Source organism: Mchenga conophoros, linkage group LG18 (assembly GCF_057382185.1).
Source record: "Mchenga conophoros isolate Kocher_MC1m ecotype Shallow Benthic linkage group LG18, M_conophoros_male_GT1.1, whole genome shotgun sequence".
Classification (NCBI taxonomy): Eukaryota; Metazoa; Chordata; class Actinopteri; order Cichliformes; family Cichlidae; genus Mchenga; species Mchenga conophoros.
This window is the reverse complement of record NC_140543.1, coordinates 12,210,666-12,230,908: the sequence shown is the minus strand read 5'-3', so window position 1 is coordinate 12,230,908 and position 20,243 is coordinate 12,210,666. Positions and strand designations below refer to the sequence as shown.

Sequence of the window (20,243 nt, the reverse complement as noted above, 5' to 3'; positions counted from 1 at the left end):
AACCCTGAACGGTCTTACAGTCTTTAGGCATAGTGCACGTATTTTTTCCCCTTCTACCATTAAATATTCACAGCACTTTTATTTGATTTTAATCTTTTTGTTGTCTCAAGTGACAGACAGTATTGAAAGCAGTGAGAGACATGCAAAGAACTCCATTTACCCAGTAATGGTTAATCAAGATTTGTCTTTATTTTCATATACAAAAGGATGACTATTCTCATCTAGTTTATATTTCTAAGCATTTTGTTTCACAGATAAAATTACCATTCGTACTGTTTTAGTGAAATCATCAACCAACATACACCCCACACACACAGTTCACATAAACAGGGAAAGTCACACAATTCAGTCAAACATCCATCCACACGACAAGAAATGAACAATGTTGACTGTGAACTTTAAAAAACAAAAAAAGATTTCTTTCACGGGATTCACACATGAAAAGGAAGAAAACCTTTACATTTGTCAAATATATATATGTATATATAGATATATACACACGCAATAATTGATACATTTTTTCTTTTCTTTTTGTTGAAGATGAGGCTGACTCCATGTTAGTGTTACTAATGAGGTACTGCATGAGGTAACTGGTTTTTCTGTTCAGAAGAGCTGGGTGTAAGACAGCATTTGGAGGTAACAACAGACCGCAGCAGATATCCCCTACGCGACTGCTGTTTTATTTCTGGCACAATTCGTGAAAGCACCTGGGCCATGCTCAGTTCACATTAAAAATGCAACCGTCAGCATTTCCCCCCCCCCAACTTATCAGGAGACTTTAGCGCATCCACGCCGTCAGGACATGGTCCAGGTGTGATGAGATGTAGTTTATTGATCTGCAGAAGAAACCTGCTAAGTCACAGCTGAGTTTAAATGTCTTAAACTATGATAGACTTAGACTATTGCTGTATAATAAATATTGCTGGACCCTCGGACCATGCACATGCCACCGCTCACATGACTCCCAATGGTGCTGCATCATCAGTCGATCAATGTAGGTACAAACACGATGATCTCCAAACACTTTAAAAATGTTAAGTAATTGTTCCATTTCGACTGATATTTTTTTTCTAGTGTCCTTTACCAAAACTGCACATCGGCAAGCATTACAGATCACTGTTAAAAATCACCATCTTTCCACAGCACTAATCAACGTACAACAGATGAGCCTGTGTGTTGTCCAATGTGGCTAAACTAGCACTAAACAAGTCTGAACATCACACCAGCAGGTTAATATTGAGGCAATACTGTTCAAAACAGGAAGCCAAATCACAAAAGGAATCTGTATGTTTTTTTCTGTTTGTTCTTGATAATATACACACTGAGCTCTATAATGCAAAGTGCAACCCACACAGCTTCTGATCCAGAGGGACCGATACCATTATTCACTGAAATTCACTGAAATCAGTAACCGCCACTCTCTACCAAAAGAAAAACAATTATTATGCAGGGCTAGTTATAAAAATTATTTAAATATATAGAGGTGGAACTGAGAAATCTCTTCCATTTCTGCAAAATGAGAACATTAATGCCCTGATTTTGTGTTATTAAAAAAAAAAAAAAAAAAGAGAGCGCAGAAAAAAAACCCACCCCAAAAATCACTGAGCAGTGTTCGCCATCTGTGTGTACACCCATATTTACATAAATCTGCCCATCTTCTTTTAGATTTGTAGAGAATTAACACCATGAAAACTGGTCAGACTCCTAAAAAAACAAAAAAATCAAATCAAATCTCAATCTCAACAGACAAGAGGCCCAACCAGCAATAAAATATCTCAACTACCAAAAACACAATAAAATACATAACACAATTTGATATACATGTAGAAAAAGCCTGAGGTACTTTTCAGAATATCTGAGGTCAGTCTGTAGGAGTAAGCACCTGACGGCTTACCCAGTCAAAATAAAAAACGCACAAAAACAGAATATTAGCCTCACATTATATCGTGGATAGTAATCACATGTTAGCGTTATATTAACAAAGAATGCATGTACATCTACAAATCCTTGAGTATCCTGGAATAGTCACAGCAGCATAACGGACATTCAATGTATGGTATTCATGTTATGGTACAACTATGGCATTGCATTTGAGACAAAAGGCAACCATTTGAGCTCTCCTTGCATGACATACAGTGACTGAGGTATCTGGGAACTGGTGTCCGACTGAGTCTATTGAACACGCACTCATGGAAATTAAAAAACAGACATGTTGCTTACTCAAGTATGGCCCATGACTCTCACTTTAAAAACTTTCTATCCATCTCACATCATTTCAATTTCAGATTCACTCACACACTCACTCACACAGTTCAAATTAAGAATGTGTAACATTGCAACTTCAGACAGCATCCAGCAATGCCCCTGGCACTGGCAAAGGAGTAACTCTGAATTCAAACAAATAAAAAAACTAAAATAAAAATCCAGGAATATGTCCATGATAGCTAGCTCGATAGCTCGGCTCTTAACTTAGAGAAAATGTTCCAAAGAAGCCTACTGAATACCTGAGAGGTAGTTCCCCGAGGACAAGACACTTGCCCCAAATCCAAGTCCAAAATGTCCAATACAGCTCCCATTTAGCTCCCTCCCTTACAATAAAACAGCTGTGCTCCGGTTTTTGTTTTTTGAAACTTTTTTTTTCCGTTTTTCATTTTGAGGAAATCACAGGTTTAAAATAAGGGAGCGCACTCAGAGTTTCAAAATCGAGAAGCTTCAACCCCTGAGGAAGATGTATTTGTTGTCTAACAGTCTCAAAACGGTTCCTCCGAGGTGTGCAGCACGTCGTCTGAGGTTTGGAGCAAAAAGGTTCATTTCATTTGGCCGCAGACGATCAGGACCACGACGCGAAATACGACGATGACAACCCATGAGGTAATTTAAAAAAAAAGAAAAAAAAAGAAAAAAACAATATAGACTAACACAAAAGAAACACATGAGGTAATGACAACATTTAAGATTTGACACATGGGTGTTATCAGATGTGCCCATCGCATAGCTTATTACTACTTCAACTACAGCAGATGGATGTGTTAGTAGGATCCGACTTGAAACACACACACGCACACACACTTTAAAAAACAGGAAAAAAATACCAGTATTGGGATAAAATAGCAGCTGCATTTAAGTTGCTAGATGTATTTTTTTGTTGTTGTTTTTCTTTTGTTTTTTTATATATATGTTTTTTTAAATATTCACGAAAATCTGCTGAGTTTGGGTTTGAAAAATAAAAAGTCAGGAGCTCAGGTGAAAGATGGTGTCACCCGTTCAGGTGCTGGACTCTTTGGGAGGTAGGTCCTCGTTGATGAGAGACGTGACTAAAGAGATGGGGCTGTCTGAGGTAGTGCTGCCTATTGTCCTGGAGATCTGGCCGATGCGCTCCTCGACACAACCTGCAGACAGTCGAGCCTCTGCGTCGTGGTCCCAGCATTCCTCGATGGTCTCACACATGTGGCTCAGCCCCTGTACGCACAAAAGACAAAATATATAAGGATTTTCTTTTTGGCAGTTGCATTTGCTTATTTTTACTAAACTTGTCCATCTTCTGTTCATAATTTTAATATAAAACCCAAATCAGAGAAATCTCTAACTCTATTAATGACCCCAAATTTAAGCCATTCATTTTAAAGTTACAAAGCCACAACAAATTCAAAGAACTTTAACCTCAAATCATTGAGCTCTTCACTAAAAGGATGCACCACTTCCTGGTATTGCTGCTGAAACTGCAGTAGCTATTATGCTGTTACTCACAGGATGCTTGAGCCAGGAGTCCTTGATGACTGGACGCATCTTCTTGTGCACCACCACATCCTGCAGATCCTCCAGGGAGGGATGCTGGCCTATTTCATCCTCAAATGGCAGCATGTACTCGCCAACTGTTCCTACAAAGGGACAGCAAAGCAACAGAGTGGAAAGTGTTACGCAGAAGAAGAAAATACTGCAGTACTTTGACTTCTGAAAATTCAAAACTATTTAAAGAGTAACTTTATCCACATTGCAGCTTTGCCCTTCATTTGCTTTGCAGACAAAACAAAAACGAATCTTTACTGGCCCGGGGTCAAGCAATGTGACCTTTTCACCTATGAATGTGAAGCCACATTCCTTCACCACGTTGACTCACCATCTGTGTCGGAGCAACGGGACACCAGCTCCCACAGCACCAAGCCCATAGCGTACATGTCTATCCTCAGGAAGGAGTCTCGCTGGAAGTTGATGGCTCCCTCCAGCACCTCTGGGGCCATGTAACGCCTCGTACCCACCTAGACGGATAATGAATTTGGGGGTTTTATCCACTTAAGAATAAGCAGAAGGAAACTCCTGCAAACAATTGCATCACAGAGCCAATGCAGACAACCCCCCCCCCCCCAAAAAAAAACAAAAACAGTAGTGAAGTTATTACATACCTGTCCATGAGTATCCCCAGGAGGTTTTCCTGGCTCGAATCTTACAGCAAGCCCAAAGTCACCAATGACTGCAGCTAAGTCATCTCGTAGTAACACATTCTTGCTCTTGAAGTCCCTGGGGAATTAATTTCACATTACAATGTCTTAATTAGAGGGAGGTTTAGTCACAGAAGTCAGACAAAGACTGTCATAGTAAAGATATTAAATGAGGTACAACCAGGAGAGGGCAGCAGTAAATTAAGATTTCTGTTCAAATCAAAAGCAACAGTTTAATCTTTAGTGAACTAACGAGAGTTGAGGAAATCCAGGCTGATTTTCCTACCTGTGTGCAATTGTAGGTTTAGGCCCCTCTCCCTTGTAACTGGGAATGTCCTCGTGAAGGTAAGCCAAACCGCGGGACATGGTCTCTGCTATGTGACACAACTCTGTCCAGGTCACAGTGTTGCCCTTCAGGTGATCTGTCAAGGATCCCTGCTCACACACAAACACACAAAAGGATTATGAAACAAGGATTAGCAACTGCGCATGAATTCAGGCGTAGGCATAACCGAAAAGCTGTTGCTGAATCCACCAAGGAGCAGGAATTGCTTTCATTTCCATTTGACAGCAAATACTGTAGTCTGGGAGAATATAACAGAAACCCAATTTCATACTTCAAAACATCAAAAATAGCAATTTAAACGTTTACCATAAAAAAACAAACAATGACACATGCACTGATGCCTCCAACTAACCACGTTTGTATCAATACCAAGAATAAAAAGGTGCTGCAACAATCAGTCCCACTTGTGTTTAGAATTATTGTGTCCTCATATATCAGCATCACTGCAAATGCACAACATCTTGCAATATCTGACATCAAATACAAACGTTTTAAGCTACACGCTTAGAAAAAACAAACCGCCTTAAGTTTAAGCAGCACTGCCTGATCTGTTGCTTTTGGATTTACTGGAACAGCAGATCAGACATATGTGGTGAAATCTTCTTTTTAATAAAGGCTGCGATTCTCTTTTCTTGTTTTGAGGTAAACAGAGAGGCTCGCTCAATATTGGAAAACCTCCAGCGGTACTAGTCGACATAAAAGCCGTATACCTCACCATAAACTTGCTTTGGGGTTGATGTATCGGTCTGTATGTAGACAGAATATGTTCTCACCCTTTCATGAAACTCTGTGATAAGCCACAGCTCCGTCTCCATGTTGGCTCCGTGCTTCTCTGCAGCGATGTAACGCAAGATATTTTCATGTCTCATCCCCGGAGTCAAGAATATGTCGCGCTCATTTTGCCATGACTGCTTATCCTGTAAACACAAACCAGAGTTATTTTTAGAGCTTGAAGATGCAAAGAAGCATTCTGGAGGTCAAAAACAAAAAGGCGCACATGGAATCTAGAACAAGAAAAAAGGCGTCTCTTCATACACTGAAGCATATGACGTATATTTTTAAGCCAGAATTAATGACATACCTGAACTGGGAAGATCTTAACAGCAACATATTCATTCATTAACTGGGCCTTCCAAACGCAACCAAAGCGCCCCCTAGCTTTGATTTCTAGAAGCTGCAATGGTTTCAGACCCACCAAGGGAGATGGAGGAGCTGGCCCTGGATCCTGAACAGAAAAAATAAAAATAAATAAAAACATCTTATTCTACTGCTGAATCCACCTCAAAACATTAACAATTTCAGTGCTACAAAACACAAAAGTGACAAGCACTCCATCCTTGTCAGGACTACGTTACTGATGGCCTTACAAGTCTCACACTAAGATGAGCATAGCCCGTCTCACCTCGCTCAGGTCTACATGGCCGTAGGGAGGTTTGCGGTGGCGGTACATCCACAAGGCCAGAACGAGGGCCAGGGACAGCACACAGAGAGGCAGCAGGGAGTACACCAGCACATTGAGCAGGGAAGGTACTCGGGGTGGAGGCTGGATTTTCACTGTCAAGGAGGTACAGAATAATTACGGCATGTCAGCTGTATGACACATAAGATATGTTAAGCATCACGTTTGTCCCTCACAGGCTGTGAGAGCTGATTTTAAATTGGCAGGGTAAGAGACTGCCTGACATCAATTCTAAGATGAGAAATTAGTTAACATAGAGATTAATTTTTGTTTTATCCCACTCGATTAAAAAGCCAGAACCAGAAGAATCACACATATACATTCCCAATAATCAAAATCGGTCAGATCCAATAGCCCCTTCTTAAATATGGCGTCATTTATTAATATTAATGAGATTTGTAGTCTCATTGAAATGCAGATTCACTCCTACTAATCACAGTGGGAAAGAAGAGATCTTTACTATCTATACGATGCATTTGCCACTCACCTCGGTTGCCACTGCCAATCAAGTCGGGAAGGTGGGTGAATCGTTCATTGCAGTAGTTGCCCTCGCAGCAGCAGAAGAAGACCTGAGGGTTTTCCTCCATGGAGACGCACTCTTGCCTAAAAACAACAGATGGCGCATCAACGTTACTGTTCTAGACCCAACGGACAAAAACATTTTCTGATATTATTATTGGCTGTTAAAGTTTAGTAGTGTCAGTCTATGGTTTTCATGTATTTGCTGTATATTAACTCTAAGACAACGCAATCTAATAATAGGATCGGATATTGCCACAGATTACCTAATGCACATCTTTGCGTGGTTACTTGTACTGGTATCAACAAATATAAGGCAGGAAAGACTACATTTATAGAGTTTTTGTGTTTAGGGTGGGAAAAAAAATAATTTTTACAGCCAATTTTTCATCTTTTCACTCCTCTTAAGACAGCAGATGTTCCCAATTCCGAGGAATCACAGGATTTCTCACACTTTATGCATCTGCATATTCCTCCCATTAACCATTGACACTAAATGTTCATGTACTCAAAATTCCCCACCTGCTCCATTGCTCTTCAATTACTACAATCATTTAATGGTGCTTTTCACACAGATTAAATTGACCAGCAAATGTATTTTTTTTTCCCAGGTTCTATTGTAATTACCCTCAGCAGCTCACGGGTAAATGAAGATTTCAGCATCTTGTACCTAAACCTACAATTTCTACATATGCCACTCTAGCTTTTAGTCACATGTTGGTAATGCTCAAATTTCACACTAACACTCAGTGAAATAGTCACTTAATTGCCATTTGGCAACTCACAACATCTGCACATTAATCTAGCAAATTATGCCAAAGTATTAGAAAGGATAATAAAAGCCACATAAAATACACATTTTAAAGCACACACACACAGTTGTGTCATGTAGGATCAATTATTGCAGCTCTCGTTTCTCCAGCTCCCCTTTCTATGCCACAAGAGGACCCCCGCTTGTTGGAAAGGCTGTGGATAGCATGTTAATAACTGGAAAGTTTGATTGCGGCACTCAATTCAATGCAGACTTCTGATAAAGACTAGTTTTAAATTCTCCTCCTCACGTACAAAATCCTGAGTGGCCTCGTGTCACAGTATGTATCTGCCATCATCAGGCTGAACTGTGTGCTGCACTGCTCACAGAGGCTATCTGGCTTTTGCACAAATATGTGTAGGCTGCAGAGAACCTTCCCCGACACAAACACACATACTTGGAAATGATTTGCTAAAAATTACCTGGCATCTGCTTCTTAATATCTATATTTGTCACTGCTCTCACATTTATATCATTCTACAGTGAATGTGTTTTAGGTTTTGCCAACTAATCAAACAAAACAAGCAGTCTGAAGATGAATATCTGTGAGCTTGAATTGGATAAGTGGCTAATATAAATATCTGAATATATCTTATGCTTCATGCACAAGAAAATTGTCTCGGTATACCTGTATGGTTGATTGCCTGACAGCACCTTAAGCAATATGAAACTGGACCACAGTTAATCTCCTTTTCTTGTTATACGTGGTTGCTTTTATGGCATGCAACTGATATTTTCCCATGGTTTCTCTCTGTTATTCACCTTTTAAAACATCACAAGGCTAAATGAAAAAGATCCTTTAAACATTCAAAGAGCATGAGATGGTTGCCTGCTCTGCGAAATCACGAGGCCAAAGGGTGAGGTGAAAAAAAGAGATTACTCTTCCATTTATTAAACTAAAGGCGGGCAAAAACATTTTTTAAATTTGTCTTTAACAGTGCAAAGTGAGAGAGGGGCACAAAAAGATGCACTGAACTATATGCAGGTACTGAGGGAACCTTTTCTGTTGTCCTCAATGTCAGTCAGTCGTCAGTCTGGTTGCGAGCCAGGTACATGAAATATAAATGCAAATTCGCAGCAGCGAATGACCTCGCACGGTTATCCGACCTGTCATAGCAGTTGAAGTCATCCAGCCAGCAGCCTTTCTTCACCAGTTTGATAGTCCCTGAGGAGTTGAGCCAGGAGGCATAACAGTGCAGACGCTTGTCCTTTTCCCCCTCGCAACGCTCGAAGCCGCTCTGGTTGGTCCTCTCCGAACGCCAGTTATCGTTGTAGTACACACACTCCCGGGTCTCCGCTTCGCCAAGACTGTACCCTGAGAATGACAGAAAAGTCTCAGTCAGCTCACATCGTAATGAATCGAAACTCAATGGCGGAAGCACAGACATATGGCGCAGGCTCCGCTCCGTGCCACGACGAAACATCGCCGAGCAGAGCCTCCATCGTCACTCTGGCACGTATCCAAGCTTGGGAGCTCTCTGTAGTAAAAAGGGAGTTCCTGTGGGCTAAGAAACTTGTGCTGAATAGAAGTTCGGCATAATCACATTAACTAAGATCTTTTCAGAGAGTAAAAAGTTAAAAAAGAAGAAGGGGAAAATTACAGAATTCAATTAGCTATAAAACAATGATATGCCCTGCTGTGGTAAAGAATCGCAGCATGAATACGTCGGCATTCTTTTTCTATAGATAAAGACTACAGACGCATCTGGAAAGACCGATAAGACATTCTTTGAGAGCTTTGACAGGAAACACTAAAGAAAATAAACTACAGTAATTTTTTTTTTTTTTTTACAATAGCTGTCAGTCTTCCAGTGGTGAATGATTTAATGAAAAGGCATTATTCTCATTTCTCTTCTTGGATTTCATGTTAGACGTGTGCAGTCAGTTTGTTCCATGATTATTTGGATGGTGACTTACTTTCAGTAATTATGTCTCTTTACCACACCACCATGGATTTGAAAGGAAGCAATCTAGGTGTGACTCAAGTGTGAACTCTAAGATTTTCAGGGGGTTTAATAAAATATTGAACTAACCTTTTATGAATTAAGTTTTGTTTTTGTTTCTAAACACATGGTCTTGATTTTCAAGTAGCTGAACAAACAATTATAACATGCATGGATTCGTTTTTACCAGTACTTGCACAAAACTTCTTTGTACTCATTGAAGTCTGGAATCCATGGACAACACCAAATACTGAGCAGGTTTCCTTCCTTAGATGCTTCATTTGGACTTGACTACAGCCACCTTCAGTTGTAGCTTGTTTGTGGGTATTTTGGCCTTCAGTTTTTATCTTTATTGAAAAGCACACCCAGTTGGGCTGAGATCATGTGAATGAAATCAACATGAATCTTAAGGAGCTTGCTTCTGCAACACATTTCAGCTCACTGTTATTCTGCATTGTGAAACACTACACAATGACTTCCACAGCACAAAGTCACTTGACTGAATTTCAGTGTAAAATGTATTTCTATAGTATATCTATGAACAAACACCAACTCGATTTCACTGGCAGCATGATACGCCCACTATCTCAACCATATTTGACAGATGCCTCCTTCCTCTCCATCCTCTTCTCTTACCATCATTCCAGTAAACGTTTGGCTTTATCCAGAGTTTTGTTCCAAAACTTTCCAGGCTTTTGTTTAAAGCTGGGAAATTTGTCATGGAATTCTCAATGACCTTTCTGTTCTTGAGTCCTACACCCAGCTCAATGTCTGGATGTTGGGAAAAAAAAAAAATCTTCAAAAACAAAAGAAGTCAAACACTTTAACTGTCACTCATAGTCTTGCATGACTTTTTCCTGTTGCCTAGCGCATCCTTTCTTTCTCGACCCAATTCTCACTCCCACCCACAATTCTTCAAGTTACACCCTGTTGTATTTATTTATTTATTGTCAGCCAAATAATGGGCTCCTTTATTTGCATTAACACCTCTTCGGTTTGTGAATTGAGAGTTCCTCTGAACAGCTATACTATAACTATGGATATCAAAAGTCTTATCAGTTAATTATTGAGTTACTTCTGAGGCTGTGAAAATGTAAAAATAAATAAATAAATCAAATAAAAATTGTAAATGCAATCACTCTTTTTAAACCCCTTGATTTAAAGCTGAAATTCTAACTCCAGCTGTATCAGATTGCTTCGTTTCAAACAAACTGTGGTGCTGCAAAGAGGCAAATTTTATAAAATATGTGTCCCGTGTCCTAATAATTGTTTACCTAACTGGGTTTGTGGCAAACACAAAAGCAGACAACATGGAGTACATGTTAGTCACAATTTAGCTTGGACATCCAGGCCTAATCTTTGTTCAGCGGGGGGGAGGGTTTAAAAAAAAAAAAAAAAAAGGTGCCTGTCTCTTTAAATCCCTGCCTATAGGAGCCTGCCCATCCCCCAATATTACCCCCACTAACCCATTACACACACACTCAGAGGCACGCATGCATACATATTGCTGTTCAGCAGCACACAACTGACTTCATTATAAGAAACAGGCAATGCACACAGTGGCCAGAGATCGCAGTCATTATATAAAAAAAAAAAGGTTGGAAGTAAGCAAGGTAGCAAAGGATAAAACACACAGCAGCGATGCTCAACGCTTCATTGAACCGAGATGGCATTTCTGATATCTGCGGTCACATGATCCGCGAGGACTTTTACTACAATATCGTTCCCCAACCCCCTCCCTCTGTCACTTACTGAGCTTTTACACCACAACAACATGAATTCCGCAGAAGCAGCTTACTGTACACTGCCAGTCCTAATCTATTAACCATAAAGACATTAGCCACAGTGCTGCTGACACACAAGAGAAAGCTGTGCCTCAATTAAATTTTTATTACAGTTAGAGGGAAAAAAAAAACCTAAAGTGGAAATTATTGTTTCAAAGCCCTCTGTTCAGTCACAGACGCGATACCTAGCTTAGGAAGAGGGGTTGCATGCGTTTTGGGACATTAAAAATTATCCATATGGGCTTAAAAACGCTGGCAAAAAAAACGACAAACAAAAGAAAAAAAACAACCCTCTTGCTCAATTTCACGTGGTACCAAGTCAACCCTGTGGAGACTTCAGCAGTGGGAGACAATAACCTCGATTCACGACAAAGACCTGACTTGTGACAACAGCTGCCGTCTCTCCAAATCAAACGCCAACGATTCATACAAATCCTTACAGAGGGAAGAGTGTTTGGAGAAGGTTCTTGTTGAGCCCGTAACCACAAACAAGAGTGCAGACCTGAGAGGTAGCCTATAAGGTTTCAGGATGTTGATGCAGCTGCTGCCTTCTATTCCTGCCACAGCGAAGGAGCAACAGTTTTAAATTTGGATACATGTACAATAAAAAAAATTATAATAAGATATATTCTCCTGTGAAAATACTACGTGTGATTCGAGCGTTTAAATGAGGGAAAATCCCGAGTGTGACATATTTGTCTTTAAGGGGGCTAAACGGAGAAAAGGCGATTATGGTTGTAGAGGGGAAATAAAAATCCCAGCTGAACGAGCTGCCAACAAAGTTTAAACAACTCGCAACCGCGGACTCGTTCGCGGGTCGAAATTTCAAACGCGAACAAATTACTCACACTCCCACGAAAAAAATGAAAATAATCGCGGCGAACTGTTCGACTAAACTGTTGCAAATTCGGGACCAACAACGGCGGCTTACCTGCGCATAAAGTTCCCAGAAGAAGTGAACAAGTCAGCCATGAAAAAGACATGTTCCGCTTTAAATACAGGGCAGAGATTTCCCCCGCTTTCCGTCGCGAACATTAAAACTCAGGTGGCCCAAAACATCAGTCCAGGATCAAAACGACCACAGGCCTCCGGTCCCTCCAGCAGCCTAAACCACCACGGCCACAGCGCGTGTCAATAGCCGCGACGCTGCAACAATGTTGCAAGAAAAGATAGGGGCGATTAATTGACTGCCAGGTTGTTATTCCATTAATAGGTGCTTCATTTCGCGTCGGAAGTGGATCCAAAACCCGAATAGGAAGCCGATAAAACACCCGAGATGGAAGCTCGTTGTTTTTTAAGGTTATTCACTTGAATAGTAGCACCGCTGCGTCGGGAGGTCGGTCGGGGTTTACATGCATGTTACTGATCTGTGTCCAAAATGGCTTCTAAATGGGGAATGGGCTGCAAACAGGGAAACCCGGATGTATAAACACAAAGAGGGGAATTCAGGCAGCCAGCGAGTGACCTTAACGCGACACCGCAGATACACGCCTGAAATGACTTTATTCTTGCTTCCTGTCGATAACTATCACATTTTTTTGTTTTTTTTTTTGTTTTTTACACATATCACGTCAGAAATACAAATGCCGGAGAGAGGTGTGTTTTCCACGTCGGTGTGTGTCCCGAATCGAAGCCGATACAAGACTTGCACTTTCTGCGGTCGGGGTTTGGTTTAAACCCACCACTTCCTTGGTTCTTAACAGACAGCCTCGCATTTAAACCATAATCATAATTATTCCGAGGCTAATTGATTAATGCAACCGAAGGTATAGGTGAGAATGCAATGTGTGTGGACTTTTTCAAAGAATTTTTTTAAATTGAGGATTAATAGCTAATGCTTATGAATGTGAAAGGAAGCTTGTACAAATGCAGAATTATCTCTTTTTGCTGTATGCATAATACACCACGTCGTCCTCTGTGTCAGTGTGACAAATAGCTTTTGCAGCCCCACAAGTACTTAAATAAATTCTGTCTGTATGATCTTTTATGCATAAGTTGCGGTGCTAAAAATAGCTGACCTAATTTGGAATAGCACGTTACCATAAATGCTGTTTAAAATGCGTTCGTTCTAATTACCATCACACAGTATTAAATATAAGATATATAATATGTAGAGCTACCAAGACAGAGCTAACCGTGCTACATAATGTACTGGCAACCTTTATTTTTGTTCTTTTTTTAAAGTGTGTGACAATAATCTCCCAGAGTGTTCAAATCTGATATTCTACTAATAGCTCATGTTAAAATGTTATTGTTTAACACCATCAATTTGTGATCTTACATGTTTTTGTGTCAAAGGATTAGTAAGTTCATTAACTTTCACAGTCAACAGACAGTTGAGAAGTATTTCCCTCATAAGGATTAAAGTTCATTGCTTATCCAGCTTCTCTTTTATGAACTCCCTACTTAAAAGGAAACGTGTGCCTCCATTAGAGCAAGTAGTCAAGGTGTATTAATAGTAAGGTGCATAGATTCCTTCCAAGCATTTAAGGCTCACTTTTTAAAAATTGAGGTCTTTTGTGCAAAATAAATAGTCCCGTCATCACAGAAAATCAACAGTGACATTGTTAAAATGCCATTAAGCCTTCCACAGCGGCCCCTCCACTCTTTCTCCTACTTTGACATTCTGACTAATGGCATGTTGGTGACACTCAGCCAATTTATGCAGCAAATGGCTTAGGAATAGGGTTAGCCATAGGTAATCGCCCTTAAACTAGTCCAATTCAGTGTAACTTAAGACAAAGCATTTCCTCATTAAGCTATCCTGTATTGACCCTGTAACTCAATAGAGGCCAAGAGCGAAACCTTGTAAAGATAAATGTTCTGTTGTCATGACAGTTGGAAGAGAAAGCACATAAGTGCTCATTAAAGGTCCAGCGGCCACAGCCCTGGTGTGACATTTGTAGAAGAATGAGAACATGTGGGAAATGATGCAGTGGCACATTAAAAGCATGAAACTATGAGCTCATAGTGTTACAAAAGACTGTTAATTACATATCCGTTTAAGTATACCAGCCTTTCACCTATTGTGTTGCATTGTAGATGGCATAAAATACATTGGATATGTGATGTGCATTGTCAGATTAAATTACAAGGTTTAAAAAAAAAAGAGGTTTATACTGGAAATTGTGTTTCCTGTTCTGTTTTTTTTTTTTTTTATATATTGTAGCATACACATCATACAAAGCATGTAGCAGATTAATTTCAGGTGTTAATTATGCCATGATCCTTAGATCACCCTGAGCGGAGTGTCAATACTCCGCAGTAAAATAGATAGATGACACTAGGTGGTAGCAGAGCTCCCAAGTGCAGGCACAGCTGCTTTGCCACCCTGTGCAGAATCTCTCTTTCTCTTTTGATTTATACACTGTATATGTAGGAAGGACACACAGTTTCTCCTGTTCAGTGCTGACTCTGCAGACCATTCACCTGTGTAGGTGCCAAAAGACTGGACATTTTCATTAGAGCGTTTTCTATAGTTGATTATCAGGCAGTAAGTTCTTTTTTTCAAACTATTACAACAATTTAATTGCCCCCCTGGATAAATAAAATTCACATACATCTATTAATCTGCGTGGGAGTGGTATTCAGGATATCTTAACTTTGCAATGGATCCATTAGTTTACGGGAAAGCACAGCACTTAAAGCAATTACCTGAATCATAGCCTGTAGCCATGTCTACAATGAAATGCGATGGTTAAGTTGGGAGCTGCACAAAAAGTGTGCATTAATAGAAGAAAACAATAAATGGAAGTAAGATTGAAGATGCTGTAGGATCACTACTTTATTTGAACCTTTAAATAATTCAGTACAAAAATAAAACAACAAGCAGTGCCAAACATTTTCTTCATCTTTATTATCGCCCCACAGAGCCACGTGTGAGATGACTTGACAGTGTAGTCGATCTATTCCCTGCAGTCACACTGACAGCGATAGTGAGATGGTTTTAAAAGTAGTTTGCAACCCTGCGAATAGACTGGATGTTGGGGTTCTCAGCCTGCCACTCCATGTGGGTGCAGTAGTTTCCTCTTTCCACGACGTACATGCGACCACGGTAGTTAGGCTCCTCGTACAACACCCACCTGTTCAGTAGCAGTGAATAAATAAGAGCTAATGGATCAAACATGTAATAAATTAGTGCAAAGAAAATCAGCTTACTAAACAGTTTCGGGCAGTATTCTAATTTGGTTGATGTTTAAAGATTAAAAACATAAAAACACATTTTCTAATTTGCTTTTGCTGAGATCAGTCGGTGTAGATAGTTTTGCTTGGATTTGCTGAGGCTTCAAGAAGTCTGGTTTTGAGATAGACTCTTTCTAATGTAATACTTGTTGTGTAATGGTGCCCCCAATAAAACACCAACACTGAAGAGACAACTGGCAGCGTATAAGTAGTGGGAGAAACAGACACCCTAATTGGTCTCTATCAAAGGCCCTTTCGCTGACTTTGAACCTCAGAACATTGTTGTTAAAGCCCCAGAATGCCCCACCTCTGAGACTTCAGAATTTTGTTCATGCCACTAACAATATTGACCAATTACATGTGAAGATCCAGTCAAACATTGCTCTTTTTCTGATCCACAGTAAATTCATTTTCTCTCTTTTTCTCTCTTTTTAAAGACTGGCATTCAAGATAACTATGTTCACATTTTCTTAAACTTATTTCCCACCTTTACTTTAATATTTATTTTATTTTTCTGTATTTAGTCAGTGTTTTTTAATAAGTCTGCTTTCCGCCAAAGAAGTAGTCCCTATTAAAATGATGAAAACATCTGTTTTGCTGTTACACTGTTAAAGACTGTACATTTTTTATGTGTGAGGTTTAATACGGAGCAACACATTGGTCATTGGTCTGGCACCTAGAAAAGTTTGCCCTGCACGTAAGCCAGACTGGACTTTCTCTGAATGCTAGCCTTTGTTTTTCTTTTAACCCAACCTGTCTGCTTTCTACGCCTACAGAAAATTAATACAGATCATATGTATTTGTGCTTACATCTGTTTATGGAACTATCTGCCTTGTTAAGTACAACAAAAGACAAGTGGGAAAATATATTGTGTGAAATGACCTTGTAACAGGTCAGTCGAAAGTGGCCAGTTTCACAAAGGTTTAGTTCATTACTTAAGGATAATGAAGGAAATGTTTTAGGGCATGTCTTATGCGCTCTTCTCTCAGTTAAATCAAAAACTATAAATGGCCTCAAAGATACGTACGCCCCATCTCCATAAACTTTGATAGAGTTGATGCAGTTCTTGGTCAGGCCTCGTGCTTGGAGAAATGGGCAGTCGTCACACAGCTCCACGCACTGGCCAGAGAAGTTGTCCCCCTCGAACAGCTCCATCCTGTAGTGCTCTCCATGCTGGGAGGATAATGACATGCGTGATCGCTGAGTCAACAGTGTTTGACTTCAGCTCTCTGCAAACGACCAAGGCTTTCTCCTTTATGTGACAGAGGCTGTATTGTGGGCACAAAACACTTGCACCTATAGAAATCTAAAGGTTAGAAAATGTGGAGGATGAAATATAAGTGCAATTCTTTAAGCTGATTACATAAGTATCAGATGTAAAAACTTGAAAGTTTCTTTGATGATGTCTGTTATGCAAAAGTAGATCCAACATTATTACTTTGAACAAACAGAGGCGCACAAATGAGGCCACACATGTGCCCATCTGCCTGTGTTTTTAACCAACCAAATATTTGTCTGTCCCTGGGGTCTCTATCTTTTGCGCACACACACACACACACACACACACACACACACACACACACACACACACACACACACACACACACACACACACTCTTACCATCCTGATTGGTTTGCAAGATCCCATGTGATCATTGTGGGCATTCCAGCGCTGGAATTCAGGGTACTCTCCATGCTCCAGAATATACTGTTGGCCCTTGAAGTCTGGATGGTCGAAGCAGACGAAGGCCCCGCTCTCCACACGGACAGAGTTCACTCTGTTCATGAACCCTCGGTCCTGGAAGTTGTCACAGTCGCTGCAGATCTCCAGCTTTCTCCCAGTGAAACATTTCCCCTCATAGAAGACAATCTATATTCATAACAACAGTGAGAATTTGAGTATTTCCTCCTAATAAACAGTAAAAATGTTGCATATCAGTTTAGCTAACCGATATGCAAAAAAATCATCTAAGTTTGGACCGGTCATCAAGATGAATGTGATTGTGATTAACTTTTGTTGTGAAACACTGGCCTAAATCTGTGGCTGCATTCTTGTTGTGGTACTCACCTTTCCTGAGTACTGAGACATTTTCCACTGTTGGCTGTTCCAAATTACTCACACAGTATAGGAGTGGACAAATTTGGACTCCCAGATATATATGGACAGCACAGAGTGTGGCGGTATCGCGAGAGAGAAGCAACAAAAGCACAACAATGGGGGGTTTAGATATTTTGCCACATGGACAGTTTCCCTTACATGTGCCAGTGCTGATATTGGAGTTTGGCTCGGGAGGACGAAACAATAGCGGGAGAGAGATTTTGCTTTGATTGGGCTTTGAGAGTGATGTTATACTGAGGCGGAGGGGGTTGCAGGGTAATATTTGGGCTGTGTCCAGATGAGGGAGGAGATGGGGAGGAAAACAAACACAGAGAGGGAAAGTTAAAGCAGAGGTGAAAGGTTGGCTCAGTGGAAACAATAAATCTGTCATCTTGTTTTGAAGTGCTGATAGAACCTATTTTAAAATGAATATTAATGGCAGGAGTGTGTGCAAAGCAGCTCACGCGTTTTAAATTCAAATTCAAATTCAAATTTTATTTAACCGAACGAATGTTTCCAAGAGTTAGACCAGGCAGTCTATGCATGCTATGCAAGTTATTGCATGGTTGTAAAGCACGTTTGTCACCAGCTTTTCAACTATGAATAGATGTAATTTGATGTGGACATACTGTAGGTAGAAGTGAATGTGCGTAATACTTTGCACTATGTAAGATATCTTAGTTTCATGAGCAGCAGCTCTGAAGGACTTAAAGGCATTTCCTTTCATTGTTTAACAGCAAGTGGCTGTTCCACCCTTTTACTTTCCTTTCATTAGATTTATATCAAGAGCCGATTCATGTCAGGGCCTTGGTAATGTTTTGATTCAAATCAAATTTGGTCAGTACAGGTTAAAGAGCACTTAAACAGAGGTATTACAGGTCACACATGATCCACCTTAAGCAAACACAATGTACGTCTGACTCTTTCTGATTCTTTCTCTCTCTTATTCCCCTGAGGTACAAATGTATCTTATAGAAATAGATATATGAGGTTGAACTGAATGCATACATTGCTATTAGCAATTCTCATGAATTATAGACTGTACAGTGGATAAAAGGTGGACAGCTCGTGCTTAATGAGGGCATCTGAGCATTGGGAAACTATGACCCCTGAACACAGTGTACTCGGATGAGTGCGATGCTAAGTATATAGACTTAAAAGAGCCACAGCACCTAATGGGATGTTACCATGACAGTGCAAAGTATGAAAGGGTTTATATAAAGAGGGAAAGCCGATGTCCTCTCAGTCACTGGGAGAAACCAAGACAGACATACAGCAAGGTATGTATGTGTATATATAAAAGACTTTTTTCAGACAAATGCAGTTTGTCTTTTAGATCTTGTCAGCAGTTTTTTGGGAACATTTTTAATAACATGCATATAACATAGGTAATGATGTAGTTTTGGGATCATATATGATCTGTCAAATTTAAATACTGCATTGGGATATATGGACACATTTATATACAAACTATATAATTAAACTATATATACTCACTCAAGAGTGTGTCACTTTCTAGAGTCTTATATGACCATTAAACAATACTCAGTACAGGGAAAAGTTTAAAATACATGGTAAATGTCATGAATTAAAAGTGCTGGAATTTGATGTTTTGAAAGCACTTTGTGTCCGTGTTATCAAGCCTGTGCTTTATCTTGCATAGGCTGCAATGCTGAACAGAACAATGAAGCTGTTGGTCTTGGCTCTTGCTGTCGCCCTGCTATTTACAGCCGGTGAGTCTGTCACTGATTCTCCACTGTATAAACATAACCTCTGCTGCTGTGCAACAGTGAGCACCATTTTCTTCATTATAAAGTCTTCACTGCAGTGAGCTACAACCTACACAAACCACTCTTTAACATCTAAATTAAAACTTCTAAATCCTTGGTAAATGCTATTTTGTCCCAAAATACATTTCGGCCACATTATGACAGAATTTATTCTGTAATCTTCTTTCTATTTCTTGGTTTTCAGGTGAAGCCCTGGACTGCCACCGCTGTGTCCCAAAAAGGGCTGGAGGTAGCTGTGAACTCACTGTAGAAACATGCAAACCAGAAAAGAATGGGTGCGCTTCCGCCAACTTCCTCAAAGCACCGTGTAAGTTCCTCATCTTATATTTATTCCAGTAGGGAAAGGGGCAAAGAGTACAAGAAGCAAATTATGTTATATAAAAAAAGCATGACTTTGATCAACTTTCTAAGGTCACATAGAGCAGAGACACTATTCCTTGTATAATAATGGAGACTGTCGAGTGTATGTGAATTGTGTAAATGTTTAAAAAATGAAACATAACCTTTTCATCTGGCTTTCGTAGATGGCCATTACCAGAAATGCATGGATCTGGACAGCTGCGAAATGTTGAAGATGAACGCCTACATTAATATGAAGTGCTGCAGCGAAGACATGTGCAACACCTTATAAAATTCAACATCAAAGAAAATTACAATTTACTGCAGTCCAGTGTGAGTAAGGCACTTAACCCCCAGTGAATCCTGCAGACTGCAGCTGCTTCGGGGAGAACCCAGGTGTGAACACATTAAAGCAGCTATTTTTAGAAAAATATACTCTGAAGTTCCCTGGACTGAAAAATAAAATACTTTGAAAAAGCGCCTATGCTTGTCCTTATTCTTGCGTTGACACTAAGTTTCTTTTTTTTCTTAAAGA

The 20,243-nt window shown here is 40.0% G+C and overlaps 3 protein-coding genes across 3 annotated transcripts; 1 reads left to right on the top strand and 2 right to left on the bottom strand.

Annotated features, from left to right (window-relative positions):
- Nucleotides 1–173: 173 nt before the first annotated feature.
- On the bottom strand, nt 174–12,821 carry LOC146553318 (activin receptor type-2B-like). Its single transcript, XM_085253839.1, has 11 exons — nt 12,230–12,821; nt 8,679–8,886; nt 6,729–6,844; nt 6,185–6,336; nt 5,864–6,007; nt 5,556–5,699; nt 4,723–4,871; nt 4,401–4,515; nt 4,118–4,256; nt 3,748–3,878; nt 174–3,459 (listed from the first exon to the last, which is right to left on the bottom strand). The coding sequence occupies exons 1-11, from the start codon at nt 12,279–12,281 to the stop codon at nt 3,265–3,267; spliced, it is 1,545 nt and encodes a 514-aa protein (XP_085109965.1). The 5' UTR covers nt 12,282–12,821; the 3' UTR covers nt 174–3,264.
- Nucleotides 12,822–15,057: 2,236 nt separating this feature from the next.
- Nucleotides 15,058–17,681, bottom strand: LOC146553317 (gamma-crystallin N-A-like). The gene is made up of 4 exons (XM_085253988.1): nt 17,550–17,681; nt 17,103–17,351; nt 16,509–16,654; nt 15,058–15,380 (listed from the first exon to the last, which is right to left on the bottom strand). The coding sequence occupies exons 1-4, from the start codon at nt 17,568–17,570 to the stop codon at nt 15,245–15,247; spliced, it is 552 nt and encodes a 183-aa protein (XP_085110114.1). The 5' UTR covers nt 17,571–17,681; the 3' UTR covers nt 15,058–15,244.
- A 1,063-nt stretch (nt 17,682–18,744) lies between these two features.
- Nucleotides 18,745–20,188, top strand: ly97.3 (lymphocyte antigen 97, tandem duplicate 3). Its single transcript, XM_085254063.1, has 4 exons — nt 18,745–18,859; nt 19,243–19,312; nt 19,554–19,676; nt 19,894–20,188. The coding sequence occupies exons 1-4, from the start codon at nt 18,755–18,757 to the stop codon at nt 19,998–20,000; spliced, it is 405 nt and encodes a 134-aa protein (XP_085110189.1). The 5' UTR covers nt 18,745–18,754; the 3' UTR covers nt 20,001–20,188.
- Nucleotides 20,189–20,243: the final 55 nt, after the last annotated feature.

Coding starts and splice junctions, on each gene's coding strand:
- LOC146553317 (XM_085253988.1), bottom strand. CDS start 17,570: ATGTCTCAGTACTCAGGAAAG. Junction 17,352..17,549: donor TGTCTCAGTACTCAGGAAAG/GTGAGTACCACA, acceptor TTATGAATATAG/ATTGTCTTCTATGAGGGGAA. Junction 15,381..16,508: donor AAAGTTTATGGAGATGGGGC/GTACGTATCTTT, acceptor GCTACTGAACAG/GTGGGTGTTGTACGAGGAGC.
- ly97.3 (XM_085254063.1), top strand. CDS start 18,755: ATGGGATGTTACCATGACAGTGCAAAGTATGAAAGGGTTTATATAAAG. Junction 18,860..19,242: donor CAAGACAGACATACAGCAAG/GTATGTATGTGT, acceptor TATCTTGCATAG/GCTGCAATGCTGAACAGAAC. Junction 19,313..19,553: donor CGCCCTGCTATTTACAGCCG/GTGAGTCTGTCA, acceptor CTTGGTTTTCAG/GTGAAGCCCTGGACTGCCAC.
- LOC146553318 (XM_085253839.1), bottom strand. CDS start 12,281: ATGTCTTTTTCATGGCTGACTTGTTCACTTCTTCTGGGAACTTTATGC. Junction 5,700..5,863: donor TTAAGATCTTCCCAGTTCAG/GTATGTCATTAA, acceptor TTGTGTTTACAG/GATAAGCAGTCATGGCAAAA. Junction 3,879..4,117: donor CCGTTGCTCCGACACAGATG/GTGAGTCAACGT, acceptor GTCCCTTTGTAG/GAACAGTTGGCGAGTACATG.